Source organism: Maylandia zebra, linkage group LG3 (assembly GCF_041146795.1).
Source record: "Maylandia zebra isolate NMK-2024a linkage group LG3, Mzebra_GT3a, whole genome shotgun sequence".
Classification (NCBI taxonomy): domain Eukaryota; kingdom Metazoa; phylum Chordata; class Actinopteri; order Cichliformes; family Cichlidae; genus Maylandia; species Maylandia zebra.
The window spans coordinates 446,735-468,966 of record NC_135169.1 but is presented as its reverse complement, the minus strand read 5'-3'; the positions used below and the strand labels follow the sequence as shown (position 1 = coordinate 468,966).

The following is a 22,232-nucleotide window of genomic DNA, read 5'->3' as shown; positions in this document are numbered from 1 at the left end:
ATTGGATGCTGTTGTTGGGGGTGGGGAGGAGTGAGCAGGGTGAATAGAGGAGGTGTGAAGTGTCTGAGGTGTCAGAGGTGGAACAGCAGCAGTGGGGGTGGGTGAGTCTGCAGCCGATGTTGCAGACTGTCTCATGGTTGAATCAAATCTGTTGAAGAAATGATTCAGTTCATTTGCCCACCTCACATCCCTCCCAGGCAGAGAGTTCTGCTGTTTGTGGCCTGAGATGGTTCTGAGGCCTCTCCAGACTTCACCAACGTTGTTTTGCTGAAGCTGGTTCTCCATCTTCTGCCTGTAGCTTTCCTTCCCATTCCTTATCAGTCCCCTCAACTCTCTCTGCACCCTTTTCAACTCCTCTTTGTCTTTGGATTTGAAGGCCCTCCTCTTCTGCTTGAGGACAGCTTTAATTTCTGGGGTAATCCAAGGTTTGTTGTTGGAGAAACACCGTACAGTCCAGGTAGGTACAGTGTTATCCACACAGAAATTAATATAGTCAGTAATGCATGTAGTAAGGCTGTCGATGTCCTCTCCATGGTCGTCACAGATCACCTCCCACACAGTCGACTCAAAACAGTCCTTAAGAGCCTCCTCGCTCTCCTCTGACCATCTCTGCACTGTGCGGGTGGCTGGTGGCTCCCTGCGCACTAAGGGCTCATACACAGGGACAAGGTGCACCAGGTTGTGGTCAGATTTGCCCAGTGGAGGGAGAGGTGATGAACTGTATGCCTCTTCAGCATTGGCATACAGTAAGTCCAGTGTTTTATTGTCTCTGGTTGAGCAGGTCACATACTGGGTGAAGGTGGGCAGTGTGGAGTCCAAAGAGGCATGATTGAAGTCCCCTGATATTATGAGAAGGGCTCTCGGTGATTGTGTTTGCAGTCTGCTGACCACTGAGTGGAGAGTGTCACAGGCTGCATCCGCGTTGGCCGAGGGGGGGACATACGCTGTTATCGCGATAACATGCGAGAACTCCCGGGGCAGGTAGTACGGACGCATGCTAACGGCTAACAGCTCAATGTCTCTGCTGCAGAGTTGTTCTTTCACAGTGATGTGCCCAGGGTTACACCATCTGTCATTCACAAAAACTGCCAGTCCCCCTCCTTTCCTCTTACCGCTCTCTCTCGTCCTGTCCGCTCGCAGCATCTGAAATCCCGGTAGTGTCACGCTTGTGTCCGGAGTTAGCGGTGTTAGCCACGACGGCAGACAATCACTTTTTGGCACAACACCGGTACTCCCTCTGTGACCAGGTTAGCGACGTGAGCTCATCCATCTTATTGGGCAAAGATCTTACGTTTCCAATGATTACAGAAGGAAGAGATGGTCGATAACGTCTCCTTCTCGGGCGACGGCGCTCCTTCCCAGCACGACACCCCCGTCTTTTCCTCCTCAGCTCGCTGGGAATGTCGGGTCTGTCCGCCGGCAGTACCGCTGCGGGACGCAGCGCTAACAGCTGATCCTTACTGTAAACAAAGGATCCCTGCTCTGGGTCCCCAGACACGCGTGAAAAAAGTAGAAATAAACTAAGAAAAACGACCAGAACTGTGTGATTCTTACTCTGAATCTGAATAAGTACGCGGGACCACTGTGTGCGGTAAGACCATTTCTTTTACTTCCTGTATTACCATCTACTGGCATGCATTGCCAGTGCGTAACACGTAATTACACAATCAAACAGTGAACACATACTGCCCATACAACAAATGTACCAGAGACAATTATGAATACACCACATCTCCCCTTTTAAACAAAAACAGAATATTCCTTTTCTCAGGACAGAACTTCTCTTTTTCAAAGCCATACAAGAACATCTGGCAAACAATCTGCATTACATTTTTAACCTTTTGTTTTTGTTTTCTTGTTCTTTTCTTTTCTTAACAACTCTTTTTAGCTTTATTTTACTGTGCTCTACAAAACCCTTATAACACAGTTACATAACAACAACCTTTTTTTTTTTTCTTACAGATCTAACTTTTTAGGTTTAACTATTGGCCTCCCTGACTTGGTTCTGACCACATCAGTGTTAACAGGTGTAGCAGGGATCACACTGGGTGTTTGAGGCTTCTGCAACACAGGCACATTAGCAGGTTCATGCACAGGTGAACTTAAAGGAATCAAATGCACACGATTACGCCTCACAGTCCCTTGTGGTAACTCCACTGTGTATGATCGGGGTGTAGAGTGATTTTGGATAACAGTGCCTGTAGTTTTGACATCAGTCACCCAAACTTGCTCTCCTGGGGACAGGCTGCATAAAGGTTTTGCGCGGTGGCACCTGTTGAAGTTTGCCATGTCCATCATCCTCTTCTCCCTTTCCTTTCGAGCGAGCAATGCGTTGTCCGGCAGTGTGGGCTCCAGCTGCGATGGAAGCATCGGCAGTGTGGTTCGCAGACGTCTGCCCATTAAAAGCTCTGCAGGGCTGTATCCGGACTGCAGTGGTGTAGCTCTATAGGCAAGAAGAGCTAGATAAGGATCAGCTGCTTTTTTCAGAAGATTTTTTACAGTCTGCACAGCACGTTCTGCTTCTCCATTACTTTGCGGAAACTTGGGACTGCTTGTGATGTGTTTGAAGCCGTATGCTGCTGCAAAGTCTGTAAAGATTTGACCTGAATACTGTGGCCCATTATCAGACATGAGGACCTCTGGGATGCCGTGACGGGCAAAGAAAGATTTCAGGTGAGTAATGACATCGTTTGATTTTGTCCTGTTTAACAAAGCAATCTCAACAAATCTAGAGTGATAGTCAACAGCGAGAAGGTAAGTTTTCCCTCCCAGCTCGAAAAGATCTGTGCCCACTCTCTGCCATGGGCGGGCAGGGTATTCTGTTGGCATGAGTGGCTCACTGTTATTGTGTCTTTCTTGAATACACGTTTTGCACTTGAGCACCATCTCAGAGATTTGTTGACTCAGCCCGGGCCACCACACTGTTTGGCGTGCACGAGCTTTACATTTTACAACACCTTGATGTCCTTCGTGTAGTTTTTCCAGCACCTCGTTTCTCATTGCTGAAGGAATGATAAGCCGTGTGTCTTTTAACAAAAGGCTGTCTTCAACAGTGAGCGTGGCTCGGTCAGGCCAGTAATTTCGCAGTAAAGGCTCTTGTTTTGCATGTTCTGGCCAGCCTTCGGTGCACATGTCCATGACGCGAGCACACACACTGTCGCTTTTCAGTTGTTCCTTCAGTGTTTGCATATATGATGAACTGACAGGCATGTTTGCTACAATACTGTCGACATATATGTCTGTGCTTTCCATTAGCTCTTTGTCTGACAGGTTCATTGGTTTTTTCAGAGGTGAGCGGGACAAAGTATCTGCTGTCCAGAGCGATTTCCCTGGGGCGTACTGCACAGTGTACGAGTAACGCATGAGTCTCATTCTGAATCGCTGGATCCTGGGTGGCAAGAGATCCAGAGCTTGTCCTCCCAGTAAGGAAACGAGAGGTTTGTGGTCCGTTTCAAGACAAAAATGTTTACCAATCAGGAAATCACGAAAACGCTCACACGCCCATGTAGATGCCAGTGCCTCTTTTTCCACTTGTGCGTATCGTTGTTCTGTAGGCGAAAGGGACCTCGATGCATACGCCACTGGTCGCCATCCTTCTTCCCACAGCTGCAAAAGAACACCTCCGAGACCATAGGATGAAGCATCTGCTGATACTTTAATGTCTCTGTTGGGGTCATACATTGCGAGCACTGGGGGTGAGGTCAGGGCATCTCGTAATGTTTTGAAAGCTCTCACTTGGTCAGTTCCCCAATACCATGCGTTCTTTTTGGAAAGAAGATCTCGCAGGGCTTTGTCTTTTTCAGCTAAATGGGGGATGAACTTGCCCACTTGATTCACCATGCCCAGAAAACTGCGCAACTCTGACACATTAGTTGGCTCTGTCATTTCTGTAATTGCCTCCGTTTTCTTCGGGTCAGGACTGATTCCTGTATCCGCTATGATGTGACCCAAGAAAGCAACCTTGCTCTGGGAGAGCTCGCATTTTTCAACATTCAGCGTTATGCCTGCTTTTTCCAGTCTTTGCAGTGTAGCATGGAGACGGGAATCGTGCTCCTGATGGTTACGTCCCCACACCAACACATCGTCAATGTGACACACCACTCCTTCAAGACCCTCGATGACCTCCGCCATCATGCGCTGAAAGTGTTCGGGCGCTGAGTTGATCCCAAACGGTAGGCGGTTAAAGTGGAACCGCCCAAAGGGTGTGATGAAGGTGGTGAGTTTGGCAGACTCATCGGACAGGGGAATCTGCCAGAAGCCCATGTTGGCATCCAGTTTGCTAAACACTTTGGCTCCTGCGAGCATTCCGAGACTTTGTTCAACCGATGGCAGCACATATTTTTCCCTGCACACATACTCATTTAGTCCGGTAAAGTCTACGCAAAGTCTTAGCCTAGGGCTGTTTTTCTTTGGAACAACAACCATGCCGGCACACCAATCCGTTGGTTCCTCAACTCGGGTAATGACACCAAGCTCTTCCATTCGTTGGAGTTCCTCTTTTACCCTTCCCATCAGAGGCAGAGGAAGCCTTCGCGGAGTTTTGAGTGAGTACGGCACAGCATTCGGTTTGAGTTTAATGTGATAGGCCCGCTGCACTTTCCCTAGACCATTGCAAAGTTTAGGGTAAGTAGTCTTCAGAGTGTCCATTGAAACCGCGTCAACTCGCACCAGCAGGCCAAGAGCTGTAATGGCGGGCAGGCCTAGCAGTGGAGTGCTCAGGTTTCTTACAACATAGACCTTCTCTGTTGTCTGTTTCGCTCCGTAGTTGAGCTGTAGCTTTGTAAAACCTGCAACGTCCAGTGGTGTTTTTCCAGGGCCTAACAAAGGTTTTTCTGGCTGCTGGAGAACTGGTCTGTGTTCGTTAGCAAAAATCTTTGATAAGTCCGAGTCAGCTATTACAGTCACATCTGCTCCAGTATCCAGTTTGAAAGTGATTTTTGCATCTTTCACTTGTATGTTGGCTGTCCACGCCTGGCCGTCACTGGAAACTGAGCCTAGGAAGAAACCTTGCTCCTCTTCCTCCTCAATACTTTGCACTGTCTTGCTTTGTCTGCAGACTCGCTGGTAGTGACCTTTTTTTCCACATAAATGACATTTTGCATCATTTGCTGGGCACTCAGGTTTCGGATGTGGAGAGCCTCCGCACTTGTAGCATTTGTTACTTTGTCTCTTGCTATATTGCTGTTGTGTTTTGACAGTTTTATTTTTGAACATGTTGAACTTTGTTTTGTCGTGCTTTTGTATCACTCTGTCAACTGTTTTCGCATTTACATGCATTACATTTGTTTCACTTCTCAAAGCTGACTGTTGCTTTTTGATTTCTTCTGACTGCCTGGCCATATTTATAGCTTTATCCAAGTCCAAGTCTTTTTCCATCTGCATGCGCTCAGACAGCCTCGTGTCGACCAAGCCCACTACTATTCTGTCTCTTATCAGCTCATCGTGGAGCGGTCCGTAGTTACAGTGCTCTGCTAATGCATGCAAGGCAGTCACGAATGCATCAACAGTCTCATTCGGCTCTTGTTTGCGCATATTAAAACGTGCGCGCTCATAAACAACATTTTTCCTCACAATGAAAAAGTTGTGGAAGCTATCTCTCACTTTAGCATAGTCCCGTTGGTCTACATCACTTAACTTTAGTCCTCTCAGGACGTCATCCGCTTCGTCTCCCATACAATATATGAGAGTGTTCACTTGATTTTCCTCCGAGCTCGCAGACAGATTACTTGCCTGACGGAATCTCTCGAAGCGACGGACCCATCTTGTCCATTCGTGTGGTTTGGAAAAATCAAAGGGCTCCGGTGGTTGGATGCTAAACGTAGCGCTGGGAGTGCTAGCCGCGGTGCTAACTCCTGCCCTCGGACGATCGTCTACGTCGTCATTCGGCATTTTGTTTCCACCTTCCCCTTCTCCTCACACTCGGCAGATGTATGGAGTCTTACAAGTCACACAGCACTTCTGACACCATGTGTGATTCTTACTCTGAATCTGAATAAGTACGCGGGACCACTGTGTGCGGTAAGACCATCTCTTTTACTTCCTGTATTACCATCTACCGGCATGCATTGCCAGTGCGTAACATGTAATTACACAATCAAACAGTGAACACATACTGCCCATACAACAAATGTACCAGAGACAATTATGAATACACCACAAGAACTAGCACAAAACGGTAGAACATGGTTGCAGAGTCTAATTACTGATACGTTAGTTATAAAAAATTACGAGAAGAAAAGATAAGAAAGAAAGAAACTCAGAATGAGCAGAGCTGCTGTAACAGGCTGCCGCACACGGGGGGCGCCGGAAGTCAAGTCAAGTCATTTAACATGCTTGTTTCACATGGTAGGCACAAAGAAGTTAATACACAAAACTATATGCAGTCTGTAACATGCCTTATACTGATATCCCATGAACTGCCAGGGTTTCAGCTCTGTTATTTATCTCCTACCTCTGAGAGGCGGTACTGAGCTTCCACAGATCACAGGATGTAATAACATCAGGTTAAATGTATAAATATTCACATTGTTACACTCAAGGTGAGATCAAATCTGCTCACACTCAAACAGCAGGTCAGAAAGACATTTACAGCCACAGGAAGCAAAGACAAACATTCAAGAGCAACACGTGTAAAACTTTATCGATAAACAAGCTCATATAAAAATCAATAATAAATAATCTTGACGTGTTTAAACTGAAGAGTCTCCTTCATGGAGGAACAAGTTAAGGCTTCATAGATCAGAGGAAACATGTGACTCTGCAGCTCCATGTAACACATTTCTCTTTGGTTTCATAATAATATCAGATTATTCAGTCACTCAGTCCTAGCTGATAAATGGACCCTGAGCACTTTGTGTTGTGTTTGTGTTGTCAGTCAGTGTCTGGAATTATTGTGTAACATCTAAACACGAGGATCAGTCTGTGAGTCTGACCTCACAAACAGCTGAACCTGAAGATGAGACAAACTCACTGATTCTGATATTGTGACAGAGACGACGCTGAATTCATCACTGTGAACAAACTTATTTCTGTCGACATCAGAGACAAAGAAGATGTTTGTCACATAAAATGGTTTTTGTTGTTGAATATCACTGATCTTATTCTCAGATATGTAACTTTTCTTTGTTTGAATGATGAAGTCTTGAATGTTCCACATGTAACAATAACAGTACTGAGAGTCTGGATCAGCAGGAGTTCAGCTGTATAAAAACAAACTCTGAGATGTTTCAAACAGGCTGAAATTCAACAGGAGGCTGGTGTGAATCCTGACTCTGTTGTTGTTTATGTTTTCTGTAGATCAAAAATCCAACAACAGCAGCAACAAGAAGAACAGCAGAAACTGACAGACCAACTATCAGTCCAACAGGTCCATCCTGTTTGTCTCCTCCTGTCTGACCTGCAGGTGAGAAACAGGTGTGAGGTGTCAGCTGTCAGGTAGGTGATGAGTGAAGAACAGAACAGAATCCATTTCCTCTTCAAACTGCTGTCAGACATTATCTACTGCACTCTGATCACATCACTCAGACCAGCTGCTTTCTACAAAGTCTCATCAACAACATCTTTAGAAACAAACATCAACAACCAGGAAGCAGCTTCACCTCTGATCACACACACACTCAGCTCTACTCACTCACCTGAAACAGTCAGGCTGACAGTGTTGATGCTCTCCCATGACCTTGTCTCTCCGTTGAAGATATTACAATTGTATGATCCACCATCATCAATCGTCACATTCTTCAGAATCAAAGACATGTTTCCATCCTTCATCTGTCTGTCTTGCAGATCCACCCGGTTCTTAAAAGATGGATGCTGGTTGTCTTGATCCAGCTGATCATCCCGGTACAAAAGCACATATTCCTTCGCCAGGTCCGCTCTGCTCCACTTCACAGCTCTGATGGTTTTGTTTGATGGTACTCGACATGGTAGAACTACATCCTGTCCCGACTCAGCTGTGATGTTTTTCTGGTCTGAAAGAGGAAACAAAACAGAGCAGAGAGGTTAAAGGTCAAAGTACAACTCTTGACTTCTACAGCAGCCAATCAGAGAGAGGATCAAAGACCAGAGAGCTCTGCTGACACAGAAGACAGAAAAAAAAAAACCTTCTTGGACTTTATTTTGGGACAAAGTCACCAAACCTCTGCAAAGCTGAGTGAATAATTTTACTATTGAGAAGCACTTTGGTCTTTAAATGTGCTATATAAATAAAGGATTGATTGATTGATTGATAATTTATCAAATAAGAACCTGGCTAAAATTATACCCATTTTAATTTCCCTATACATCTCAATAAGATCAAATCTCACTCAAATAGAGCAGCAAACACATGTGAGAGCCGACTCTTAGTCAGCCTAGTTTGACAGGCTGGGAGCTGAAGACTGAGTGTCTGCTGTGGGGCAGAGAAGTTCCTCCTGTGGAGGTGGTTATTTTGTGTTATTATTTTTTATTAAATTTGTTTTATTTATTTATTTATTTATGTTTTATTTGGATGCTCAGCACTTCTATCAGAGGTTAAAGATCTCTGACATGATTGATTCTGCACACAGAATCCCTCTGAATGAAGATCAGAATATATGAAGATGACTGAACATCATATTTCACCTCACATTGCTCCTGTTTGTTGCTGTGCTGCAGTTCTTATGATGATGTCATTTCAGAGCTGTACATTTCTTCCTCTTTAAGGGAAACTTTTACCGTTTCTGCTCCATCGGGATCAGGTGGGACACGGTGGGCGGAGTCTACAGTCAGCAGGTCAACTGTTGAGTTTGTAAACTGGTTTGATTTGTTTTCGCACAGAGAAAATACGTCACTACAAACCACGTGAGAACGCTGAGACCGCTCATTGGTCAGATGTCACAGAAGGTGAGTGTGCTGTGAGTGAAAACAGAGTCGTTTCAGGGCTGGTTGCTGACCCTCACGTAACCTTTGCATATCTGTACTTCCTCCTTGTATTGAGAATATAAAGCACACATAGCAACGGGACGTTTTTAACTCAAACCTGTAACGCGCCCGTGTTTGGGATCACGTTCACACCATAAACGAACCGCACTGAGACCTCCTCCTCCTGAGGGTCTCGGTGGGGTTGTTGCTGCACCTGAGTGTGATTACTGTGTTCACACCTGCACGAACCAACCGAACCAAACAGGAAAAGAAGACTTTGATTTCAGTAAAGAGTAAAAACACACCTTGCCTTAGTGCCGTTAGCAGTCAGGGTAAAGTTATTGGGAACGGAGGGGACAGGGGCTTTTCGTTTACCTGACCGCACCCCGTAAATCAGGTGTCCTGAGAAAGCTTACACAACCTGCGTATACTTTTTTTTTTTTAAAATTTATTAGATTTAATCCATCCTTCTGATAATTAACAAGCATTTTTCGGTCACTACATGGACATAAGGCACAGTCTAGGGGAGATTCAACACTTTTACATTAAGAGGCAGCGTAATGTTTCAGAGCCTTGTTCGTGAAGTTGAAACAAAGTAGTACCTGAAGGAGAGCTCACCTGAAGAGGCCAAATCCACGACACAGACAAACAGCAGAGTTAAGCAGAGACAGGCTGATGTTAACGGAGTCATCGTAGTTTTATTCGGTACCTCCAAAACATACCGGGGAAACACGACCTGTTTGATCCTCTGCAGCGCAAGTAGCTACAAACGGCGAAAAACTGGCACTCATCAATCTACTTTCTGTTTAACGCCGCAATCCATGACGTCACTGCGCGTCACTCGTTGGCGCGTTTCGGAGAAAAATGTTCTGGTTCTTGTCACAGGTCTGTGCTGTGAGGCAGCATTTTGATTTATTCACATAACTTCAGGGTGAGGTGTTCATATATAGAGACAGGGAACCACAAGTGAGCCGAATGAGTGGGGTTGCTCTTTGATTCAAGTGGGTGCAGCAAATACACAGAATGAAAGATTTTCACATTTCAAACTGCGCTGCAAGGCCTGACATTTGGAAATGTCTGAAAGAAAAGTTAATTGTTATTCCAGATTCAAACAAACAGCAGCTGAACTATTTTTAATCACATGGGCTTAAAAACGTAATCAAATACTTTTGTTAAAAAGCTACAAAAACAACAAAATTAGTTTTAGTCGTTTAAAGCTGAATCATGTGTATGAACCTGTGTCTGGTTACATAAACTCAGAAGAAGTTATTCCTCAAACATGGCCGCCATCACTGCGCTCATGTAACTGAAAACTACAAACCTGCTGCTGATGATGGTCCGAGGCTCGTGGCTCCACAGGCCACCGATTAGTCAGTTCAAGCTCAGCTGAATGTAACATTAAGGTGTCAGTGAGTAGAAATGCTACAAAAGCAGAGTAAACGTTCACAATCTGACAGATGGAAATGTTGGTGCTGCATAAATATGATAAAAAAGTCAAAACAAAACAAAACACTGGAGTGAGTTCACTGTATGTATTTATTAATCATATTTAATTAACCCTTTAAGACCGACCATTTAAAAATAGTTATGCAGAACGGAGCGCGCGCGCCGACCGGCTTTAAAGCGGTAAACAGCTTTAGATTCATGGCCTGTTTATGGAGGTTTTAGACATTTTACTTCCTCTTTTTTTTAGCAGCTTTCTGATGAAACAGCTGCAACTTTCTTCCCCCAGACACAGAAAAATGAAGTTCCTGTAGTTTCTGTTTAAACCACAAACAGCTCAGAGAGTAACGGTCACTATGTGCAGCACAAAGCTTTAAAGACAGCTACACATTTCATGTTTCAAACTCACACATATGTATGACACCAAGTGCAATTTTCCCAATGTAACAAAGTATTTGTATAGTACTTATTCTATCGTCTAGTATTCTTTCTATTTTGCATAGTATGTTATTCTGTTTATCTGAATCTATTTTATAGTTTTTTTTCTATTGGTTTTACTGTTCTTGTACTTGAATTCAGCCTGATTTGTTTTTCATGTCTTCTCCTCCATCATCAGTTATCAGGAGAGCAGACAGTCAAAGTACAAGAATTCAAACAAACACAGAGATTCTACTTACAGAGCAGACACAGCACAGATGTTTCCTTCATCGTCCTTCTCACTCATTTGAGCTTTTTTTCATTTCTCTCACTGACACCAAGTAAAGCCCGCCCTCTTCCTCTGAGCACGTATTCTTCCTCCATTCATACAAACAGTGGCCGATCACTAACTTCATTAACATTCATGTGATGAAGCTATTCTAATATATACCTATGAGCACACCGACACTATTTTCTCCCTATTTTGCCTCCAATCAGTTGCACATTCTTTAAAAAGTGATCTTGAGCAACAGTTCTCCAGGATGAAGGTTTGTCTCTGGACTTTGGCTCCTTCCCGCACATTTTTAACAGTCCTTGCACCTGATCCATGAATCATTCAGGTATAAAAATTCAAATTGATGAACCTGTTTTGTTTCTAAACAATTTTTCAAATAAGCAAAGAACCAACATTAAACTGTAACTTCAGAGACTTTATTACAAGCAACCTGTCCCAACAACACATTTGCTTCCATTTCTTTAGTTAGATTTAGGGAACCTGCCAAAGATAAGACAGTTTGACAGACAGAATAATAGAATTGCACCGACAATCTGATTCTTTAACGGATATCTTAAAACTTGGAGTATCTCAGTACAGTGTGCAGTGGGTCCTTAAAAATCTGATTAAACTGGACAAGTGAAAGAGAAACGAAGAAGTTTCAGGCCTACAAAAACAACTATCTGCAGCAGATGAACAGTCTGTGAAAGTCATGTCCTGAAGAAACAGGACCTGAGAGATGCATCTGAGCCTTCAGTTGATTCATCTACTGTTCACTGAAGTCTCATCAGTGAACAGTTTCATGTTGTGGAGCTTCATTTCAGTCGCTGTTGATGATCTAGTTAAAACTGATGAGTCCCCCATGCAGTACCTCCTGTAAACACACTGTTGAAGCATATTTGGATGGAGCAGCACACAGTTGACGATCAGCCATGAACAGCTGTTACACATGAGTAAGAAGCTACTTTGTATTTAAAGAGATGGGAAAGCATTGGATCAGCTCCTCATCGCCCCCTGCTGGTTACTTTATGAGTTGAGCTGTTTCATGTAACGTGATGTAAAGAAGTGTGACTCTCCAGTGAAGCACGATGAGAGTCGTTATCCACACATGGAGAAAACGTGGAACAGTGGTGAAGCTTCGTGGTTAGGAAAGTGTAGTGAAATAAGCCGTCGATGCTTGAGTGACTGAACTCGGTTCTTCAAAGATCAGCGTGACAGCTGCCAACTAACTGGCACAACCAGTTACTCAGTTCAGGAGGTGTTCACTGTTTCCCAGCACTACATTTATATACAATAAACATTAGAAAAGAAACAAGTACAATAATAATAAAAGAACAAAAACATGTCGGTGCTTGTTCTGAGACATGAGGAATTGCCCTTTTTCCTCCTATGCATATGTGGCTATGTGTTCTTCTGGTGACAGTTTTTGACTTAAACACAATTTGATCAATATAAAGAGATAAACTCAGACAGCAACTGTGAACTTTCAGTATCACAGGCATTAATAACACCTCCCAACACTTCGAGTGGCCACGTCGTAGGTTCTATATACAAGTTTACAGCAGACGTATAAATTAAGCAGTAGCTTAACTAGTAGGTTAAATCTCGATCAAATGACATAGTAAGTATGAGGTCTTTTTTTTAATAAGGCAGTGCCTCTCAGCTCTCCTCCTCAGAATTTTTGTCTACTGGCTTTAATATGTTTAATAAATCCATTGATTTTTTTTACCTTCTTAATATGAATATTTTTAAGGGTTTTTAAACCATCGTTGTTATTGAAAAATATTTAATGTGTTTAATGTGTTTCTGTAGGCGTTTTCAACAAACATCAGTTTTTAAACTGTGTTTTCATTTTAGGGTTTTTTAAACCTTGTGATGGTTGTCAGGAGACTTATAGCTCCTGACTCCGAATCTCAGCATCATTATTGCAGTAAATGCAAAGAAAGATCCCAAAACAACACAAAAGAAAACCTGAAACAATCCCACCAATAAATGACAGACCGATTTTAAGTCCAACAGGGATATCCTTTATCCCTCCATCCTCCGTGTCTCCCTGGTGACCTGCAGGAGAGAAACAGGAGGGTGTCAGCATTCATGATGAGTGAAGAACAGAAGAGAATCTAATCCAACGTCAGCAAGCAGCTTCACCTCTGATCACACATAGTGAACTCTGCTCACCTGGAGGAAGAACACTCATGTTGACGGTTCCCATGATCTCCAATGATGCTGATTCTCCCACAATGACACGACACTCGTATGTTCCAGCATCATTAATCGTCACATCCTTCAGAATCAAAGACACGTCTCCATCCTTCATCTGTCTGTCCTGCAGATCCACCCGGTTCTTAAAAGATGGATGCTGGCTTGTTTGATCAAACAGCTCATCTCGGTACAAAAGCACATATTTATCTCCCAGGTCAGCTCTGCTCCACTTCACAGCTCTGATGGGTTTGCCTTGTGGAGCTCGACATGTCAGAGTGACGTTCTGTCCAGACTGAGCTGTGATGATTTTCTGCTCTGAAAGAGGAAACAACACAGAGCAGAGAGGTTAAAGGTCAAAGTACAACTGTTCACTTCTACAGGAGCCAATCAGAGTGAGGATCAGAGACCAGTGAGCTCTGCTGTCACAGAGGACAGAAAAAAAAACCTTCTTGGACTTTATTTTGGGACAAAGTCACCAAACCTCTGATGCAGTTTATCAGGTTTGACTCCTGTTTGTATGTAATCAGTGTTTATGTCCTTGTATCTTATGAAAGCACTGAGCGAGTTGTGGATCTCCCTGCTGAATAACACAGCAAGCATATAGATAGTGACGGTGTGGAGAAGGGAGAAATACAGAGCAAGACTAAGGTCAGATATTATATATTATATATCCTGCAGATACTCCAAAGACAGCGAGAGCAGTGGTTCAGGTCAGACACACAGAGAGCAACGAGGAGACGGATTTAAAAGTGAGCGTGTCGGGAAAGAAGAAACAAGGAAAAACTGGAAAAACAAGCTGTGCTGAATTTCAAAGACATTAGAAAGCTGAGTGCAGAATTTATAAAATGAGGTTCTGCTAAAATGATTATTTTCAGCCTTTTTTCCCACTGTGGAGGACAAACACACAGGCCTGTGTTCTCACAGGTTACACTAAATGTTTAAAAAAAAAAAAACACTTTTATGAAAATACTGAATAAAACGTTTAACTAAAAATAAAATCTATAGTTCAGTGTTGAATATTAAATAAAATATAGTATATAAAAGTGTATTTGAATGGTGAGATGCACCACAGAGTCACGGCTCAGTGTCTGACAGTCTAACTGTGTCTCACAGGCCTGAATGTGAGCTTGAAGCCATCATTGTTGTTGTAATGTGGATGTTTCCATCAGATCACAAACAATATTTACTTCAGCAGGATTTTTATATTTGAAATTTTATCATTTGTCCCAAAAAAAAGGAAGCCAAAAATATCCAAAAGTTTATTTTACTTTCAATTTGTTGATCCTGTTTGGACACAAGCATCTGTACTTGGTGAGTTTGTCTACCTGAGTGAGGTGACCTTTAAGTCTCTCCAGCCATGATCAGAACTGTCTGAATTCTCTAAATAGTAAAAAAGGAGCTTCGAGGTTTATTATGTCCTTTAGCAGAGAAGACAAAGTTTTAATTGTGTGTTATTATTTTAATTGAAGTGTTTCTTTTATTTATTTATATTTTATTCTAACGTATTTGATCCTGTGTTCAGCACTTCTCTCAGAGGTTAAAGTCCCTCATAAATAAAGTTCATGATGATTGAACATCACATTCCTCCTGTTTGTTGCTGTGCTGCAGTTTTTACGATGGTGTCATTTCATAGCTGTAAAATCACGACCTTTACTTTAATGTCCCGTCAGTGTGTGGGAGCTGAATTTTCAGCCTGCTCCTTAAAATCGCAACCTTATAATGAAACTTTCACGGTTTCTGCTCCAGCGGGATCAGGTGGGACACGGTGGGCGGAGTCTACAGTCAGCATGTCAGCTGTTGAGTTTGTAAACTGGTTTGATTCGTTTACATACAGAGAAAAGGCGTCGCTACAAACCACGTGGGAACGCTCAGCCCGCTCATTGGTCAGACTCACAGACGGTGAGCACACTATGCTGTGTGAGGAAACAGAGTGGTTTCAGGGCTGGTTGCTGACCCACACAGACCTTTGCACATCTGTACTTCCTCCCTGTATTGGGAATATAAAGCACACGTGGCCACGGGACGTTTTTAACCCAAACCTGTAACGCGCCGCTGGCAGCTGGTTGGGATCACGTTCACACCATAACGAGACCCTCTGAAGGAGTCGGTCTCGGTGGGGTTGTCCACACATGAGTGTGATTACTGTGTTCACACCTGCACAAACCAACCGAAGCAAACAGGAAAACAAGACTGAACACCCCAAGCCACACCCACATGATTTACAAATCTGTCAGTTTCTCTGATCGTGCGATCGTGGCTCAAGAGTTGGGAGTTTGCCTTGTAATCGGAAGGTTGCCGGTTCGAGCCCCGGCTTAGACAGTCTCGGTCGTTGTGTCCTTGGGCAAGACACTTCACCCGTTGCCTACCGGTGGCGCCAGTGTCCGGCAGCCTCGCCTCTGTCAGTGTGCCCCAGGGTGGCTGTGGCTACAATGTAGCTGCCATCAGTGTGTGAATGGGTGGATGACTGAATGTGTAAAGCGCTTTGGGGTCCTTAGGGACTAGAAAAGCGCTATACAAATACAGGCCATTTACCATCTCCTCATAAAGTCTCCTGCACATCCCAAAAGTTGATTCGGTTCACGTGGATGTAGTGTTTTCAGTGGGAGAAACGTTTGGTCACTCATCCAGGTGACTCCTTCAGTCTCAGCTCACTGCAGGTTTCCAATCTTATAAACAGTACATCTGCTAATGACTGAAACCAGCCCAGTGAAGGAACAATGACTGGCACAATGGCTGTGAGGTCAGTTCCTTAATCATTACTGTGCAAGTTCTCCTGCACACCTTTCCTTTAGCTTGTGACGTCATTTATGGTGGTCTGGATAAAGTGACAGGAAAGGAGGGCAGAGGGGCTTCTTGTTTACCAGACCGAACCCCTGCCTCGTAGCTCAGGTGTCCCGAAGCAGCTTACACAAGCTGCGTACACTCTTTTTAAAAGAATATATCCTTCTAAAAACAAAACAGTATATTTCGGTCTAACCGTTTTTGTCCACTACCAGGACATAATGCACAGGCGGGGTCTCGGGGGGATTTGACAGTTTGACAGTAAAGGAGAGCGGTGTTCATGAAGAAAAAGGAAGCAGTACCTGAAGGAGCGCTCACCTGAGGAAGCCAAATCCACGACACAGACGAACAGCAGAGCCACGCAGAGACACGCTGATGTTAACAGAGTCATTCTAGTTTAACTCGGTATACGTCTAAAATATACCGGAAAAACACGACCCGTGGATCCTTTATGGTGCAGGTATAAACAGAACTAATTAACATGCACCCACTAATCAGTGTGCTTTTGAGGCGTTTACGCCGCATCACAGTGACGTCACTGCCGAGGCGCGAGACACTGTTTTCAGTGTGAATTAGATTCTTGAGCAGTACTTTTAAAACGGCAGCTTAGAAACCCACTGAATGAAGCACAAACTGAGTGTCTTTACAACAGGAGTGTTCATGTGTTCATTCGATAATTTAGAAAAAATATAAAATATCGTCGTCCTACATTCAACTCTGAGTCTTTAAATCTGCTGGAAACACAACACAAAGAAAACCTGCTCAGCCTGCTGAGACCACGCCCTCGTTTTAGGTTTGACAGCATTTCTACTCGATGATGACTTCAGCGTGAACTGAGGCTGCAGTGTGGGGAAGGCCTCAGAGAGTGGGTGCTCCCGGCCGGGCAGATCCTCGTGTACATATGAGAAGTGAATGAATTAAGGGAGGGACACGAAGACAAGAAGAACAGCGTGTAGTGGCGGGGGCCGTATATAGAGAGGGAACCAGAAGTGAGCCGAATAATGGGTACGCCATGCAAGCAGGCAGATACAGAGGCAGACGAGCATCTATACCATTTAGTTTGTTTCTTTTACAAAAAACCCAAAGTAACAGCTCAGCGTTGAATAAAACATAAATTATATAAAAATGTATCTGAATGCACCAAAGAATCATAGCTCGGTGTCAGAGTCAGACTGAGGCCCACAGGTATGAATGTGCCTGTGGGACTTGAAGCCATTACTGTTGTTATAAAGTTGATGTTTTCATCAGATCATAAACATTTATTTTAAAGGCTTCATCAGCATTTTTATGTTTAAAAATAAAGGGTTAATCCAGCTGGTATGTAGGTGAAAACGAACTTCTCAAGGTACTGTAATGAGCTCCTTACTCTTTTTAATGACGGTTAAAGATCATTACGAGGACGTGTAAGAGTCTGATGACGCGGCCATCGTGAAAAGAAGAATAAAGGAGCAGATGTGAGCAGCTGGACTATTTTAAATCACATGATCTTAATAATATAATGCAAGACTTTTATTAAAGCCCTACAAAAATTACAAAACTATGATTTTCCAAACACTTATGAACGGTTCGAGGCCCGTGTCTCCACAGGTCACAGATTGGTCAGACGTTCAGGTTCAGTTACAATCAGACAGATAGAATTTAAATAGTTGGTGTCACATAAATATGATTAAAGTAAATTAAAGAGAAAACACTGGAGTGAGTTCACTCAATATATTTATTAATCGTATTTTAAAACAGAACACATTTAATTAGACAGCTTTAGATTCATGGCCTGTTTATGGACGACTCGGACGTTTAACTTCCTCTTTTTAAGACAAGCAACTTTTTTTCCTTTTCCCCAAGAAAAAGAAAAAAAGCTTCTTGAGTTTCTGTTTATACCACAAACAGCTCAGACAGTAACGGTCACTATGTGCAGCACAAAACTTTAAAGACAGCTACACATGACTGAAATGACGAACATGTTAAAATTTCATGTTTCAGACTCTCAGCTGTGTCAATATAATGAGTTTAATTTCTGTCACTGACACCAAGTGAAGCCCGCCCTCTTCCCCTGATGAGGTCTTTCCACTTTTTGTGCAAACACTGTTGGATCACTGAATTCATGAAGATTCATGTGATAAAGCCATTCTAAAATACATCAATAATAACACTGAACTCTGATTTAAGTCTTGAGCCAGCCTTATTTTCTATCTTTGTTGCCTCCAAGCACTCAAACTTTTCATTTTAAACTGAACAATATTTCTCCAGATTAAATTTTTTATCTCTTAAACCTATTTTTAACACATTCCTAGTACCCGACCCATGAATTATTAAGGCATAAAAAGGAATTTACTCATAGGAACCTCGTGTAAACACACTGTCAATGCTGTAAAAGCATATTTTGACAGGAAAACACTTATTTGACTATCAGTCATGGACAGTTGTTACACATTAGTGAGAAGTTACTTTGTATTTGAAGAGATGGGAAAGCATTGCATGGATGAGCTTGCATCAGCTTGACCTTTTAACCAGGAGGTCAGCTCCTCATCGCCCTCTGCTGGTGACTTTATGAGATGAGCTGTTTCATATTAAGTATCAGCCTCCCCACTGATTTCTTACTTCCATATTTGTCACACTTTATTTTCTCATAACATCAAACATTAATTTTGGATATTATATTTTGGCATTTTGTCTTTAACAGTTAAAATAGACATGAAGCTGACAGACTTGCTGAATCAAGAGTCACTGAAGTAGAACGTGTCCGACAAGCCACGATCTACAGAAGAGCTGAGAAACAAAGTCACTGACATCTATCAGACTGGGAAGGTCACAGATTCATTTCGGAGGCTCTGGGACTCCAGTGAAGTATGATGAGAGTCGTTATCCACACATGGAGAACACGTGGCACAGTGGTCTTCATGGTGTTCATGGTCAGGAAAGTGTAGTGAAACAGGCCTCCGAAGATCAGCATTGATCAGTGCAGGTTATCAAAAAGACTGATTGTTGCTGTTGCTGCCAACACACTCGCACAACCAGTTATTCAGTTTAGGAGACACGTGCTGTTTCACAGCACTGTAGACCACACAGAAAGTGAACCCCTGAATAACAGATCTCTTTATTACAAATCACGTCTTTGTTTAAAATAAAACAGTCAGATTATGGCTCAGACAGCAGCAGCTTCTCTCCTACAGTCCAACTTTATATAAAATCATTTTAACCAAGTTTATATACATCTGTCAAAATCTTTTATTTGAGTTTATTCAGTATTTAAACATATTTTGTATCATTTAACATCCCACATTTATAAAACTCACACAAAACTTTTTGGTTTCATCCTGTTGAAAACCTGCGTTGTGACTGAAGTTCTGCAGGATTAAAGTTCATCTCTTCATCAACACAGTTGGTCTGACTCAGTTTAACCTCCTGAGCTCTAGTTTAGGATTATTATTTGATCCTGATTATTGGATTTTTATTTGGTGAGTTTTATCTGGAGACCCCGACTCAATTTTCTGAAGATGAAAATCCAACGACAAACAGGAGCAGCAGTGACAACAAGAAAAAGAAGAAGAAGAAGAAACACACCACAACCATACACATAATTCATCAGTCCTTTAGATCCATCCTTTGTGTTACCTGCAGGAGAAACAGGAGATGTGTCAGCAATCAGGTAAAGTCTAACAACCAGGAAGCAGCTTCACCTTCACTGAATATAAAATAAAATCTGAAACAATCCCACCAATAAATGACAGACTGATTTTAAGTCGACCAGCGATATCCTCCTTCCCTTCATCCTTTGTGTGTTCTGGCTGAACTGCAGGAGGGAAACAGGAGCGATGTCAGCATTCATGTAGGTAGTGAGTGAAGAACAGCACAGAATCCAACGACAGGGAGCAGCTTCACCTCTGATCACACACACTGAACGCTGCTCACCTGGAGGATCAACTCTCAGATAGATGATGCTGACAAGCTTCATGTCCTCTCCATCTCTCTGAACACGACACTCGTATGTTCCAGCATCATTAATCGTCACATCCTTCAGAATCAAAGACACGTCTCCATCCTTCATCTGTCTGTCCTGCAGATCCACCCGGTTCTTAAAAGATGGATGCTGGTCGTCTGGAAGAAAGTGCCCGTCCCGGTAAACAAGCACATATTTATCTCCCAGGTCAGCTCTGCTCCACTCTACAACTATGATGTTTTTGTTTAGAGCTCCACATGTCAGAGTGACCTTCTTCTGTCCAGACTTAGCTGTGACGGTTTTCTGTTCTGAGAGTGAAACAACACAGAGCAGAGAGGTTAAAGGTCAAAGTGCAATTGTTCACTTCTACAGCAGCCAATCAGAGAGAGGATCAGAGACCAGTGAGCTCTGCTGACACAGAGGACAGAAAGAAAAACCTTCTTGGACTTTATTTTGGGACAAAGTCACCAAACCTCTGATGCAGTTTATCATGTTTGACTCCTGTTTGTATGTAATCAGGGTTTATGTCCTTTGAAATTAGAGTTATGGATCTGTGATTTAGACAGCAGCCATATAAACACTGTAGAGCGCAGAGAACGGAAAAAAAACTGAGCAAGACTAAGATGAGATAGCATTTATTAATTATTGATGTCCTGTTGGTATGTGGGAGCTGAATCTCCTGCAGATATTCCAAAGACAGTGAGAGCAGTGGTTCAGGTCAGACACACAGAGAGACGAGGAGCAGAGAGGAGGGGGATGAGAAAGAAAATTTAAAGTTCACTGTTGAACGTCACATAAAATAAAGTATATAAAAGTGTATTTGAATAGCAAGGGCGTAGATTTTGTTTTGGCATTGGTGGGGACGAATGATTCAGTTTTTTTCCCCTTTTTGTCTTTTCTTCACAACAAAAGGAGAAATATACTTGCCTACATATGCTACTCCACCTGCTTTTAAACCATTTAAAATTACAATTGATAGTTTTATGTGTGAGTTATATAATGCTAAATTACAATTAAACAAATGAGTATTTTAGACTTTAGTTTCCTTCAGCCATATTCAATATAAATCAGGTATCATACAAAAATAAAAATAAGTTCAAATTCAGCAGGGCTGGACTGGGACAAAGTATCGGCATTTTGACTAGTGACCGGCCCACCATGGTATTATAGGAAAAGTCATAAATCCTTTAAAGCCTTTATAATAAGCTTAAACCTACAGCACCTTCCCTATTCTGGTATTCTAAACAGTAACACCTCATTTATAATTACATATACCTTTAACTAAAAGGGTTGCCAACTCCCAGCAAAAAAAGAAAAGAAAAAAGTAGGGAACCACTCCCCCACCCTCTGCCTCAAGATGCTTAACTAACAAAATCGATTTAAATTTAATGCACATATAAAACAAATGCACATAAATCTATTATTTTTCTCCAGTAATTAAATAGATTCAACATCTTTCTTCAACAGAATTGCAGACTGCACAGATGGTTCCTTCCCAAAGTAAAGAATACTATAACTTACTAGGGTTTATACTAACGAGACTTAATATTTACTGAATACAATAATGGATTTCTATACATTTTACATCAGATGAAAACGTTGGTTGAAAGATTCAGATAATTATTTTTTAAAAGCGAGATATTTTAAATGAGAATAAGAAAGTATTTCTTTGTGCCACCTCTCCCTGTTAATGCCCTACCTGCCCCCCTGGCAACACTTTGCTAGATCCGCCCCTGCACAGTTACCAGCTGTCAGCTACCTAAAAAAGGATCCTGGGGTTATTTGTCTCTCAGAAACAGTTCATAACTTCCCTTCAACTCATTCATGTCACCTAAAAGGTAAACCTGTTTCTCCATCACAGCTCTGATGATTCAGTAAGGACATCTCCTGGTTTCATCTTCATGTTTCCCTCTCACCACATATACAAACCGACATCATGACCAGCAGCTTTACAGCTGTGGCTCCAGCAAACATCAGCTGATACTAGAAATTAGTATTAAATAAATTCTAACAACAGCTGATCAAGCTTAAACGTGCTGCTGTTGTTTAGCGCGACATCCGCTGGTTTCCTCTTTCTGGCACAGAGAGAAAAGCCGATCAGCTGATCATTGATCAGTTTCATGATTGAATTAGCAACTTTCTAGCTGAAGTAGTACGGGACAAATCGCGTTCCTTTTCACCTTAACTTTAAAGTTTGACCTCCTCGGCTGTAATTGGTCCAGCCTAGAGTCGATCATGACCAATTGGCCAATCCAACACCTTTTATTATATATACCCTTCCTAAAAAAAATAAATAAATCC

At 42.5% G+C, this 22,232-nt stretch overlaps 2 protein-coding genes across 6 annotated transcripts in view; both read right to left on the bottom strand.

Annotated features, from left to right (window-relative positions):
* Window positions 1-5,581: 5,581 nt before the first annotated feature.
* LOC101479240 (matrix remodeling-associated protein 8) overlaps window positions 5,582-22,232 on the bottom strand; it is a 359,831-nt gene continuing 343,180 nt past the window's right edge. For 2 of the 5 annotated variants that reach the window (XR_013094741.1, XR_013094738.1), the window contains exon 3: window positions 5,582-7,396. Coding sequence is in view for 2 of the 5 variants with exons in the window: in XM_076878204.1 (XP_076734319.1) it covers window positions 7,227-7,396; window positions 7,635-7,967; window positions 9,496-9,568 (576 nt within the window). In the remaining 3 variants the exon portion in view is untranslated. The other 3 variants (XR_013094743.1, XM_076878207.1, XM_076878204.1) reach the window with 3 other exon arrangements.
* On the bottom strand, window positions 11,427-16,680 carry LOC106676430 (uncharacterized). The gene is made up of 3 exons (XM_014413050.3): window positions 16,313-16,680; window positions 13,190-13,528; window positions 11,427-13,072 (listed from the first exon to the last, which is right to left on the bottom strand). The coding sequence occupies exons 1-3, from the start codon at window positions 16,383-16,385 to the stop codon at window positions 12,903-12,905; spliced, it is 582 nt and encodes a 193-aa protein (XP_014268536.2). The 5' UTR covers window positions 16,386-16,680; the 3' UTR covers window positions 11,427-12,902.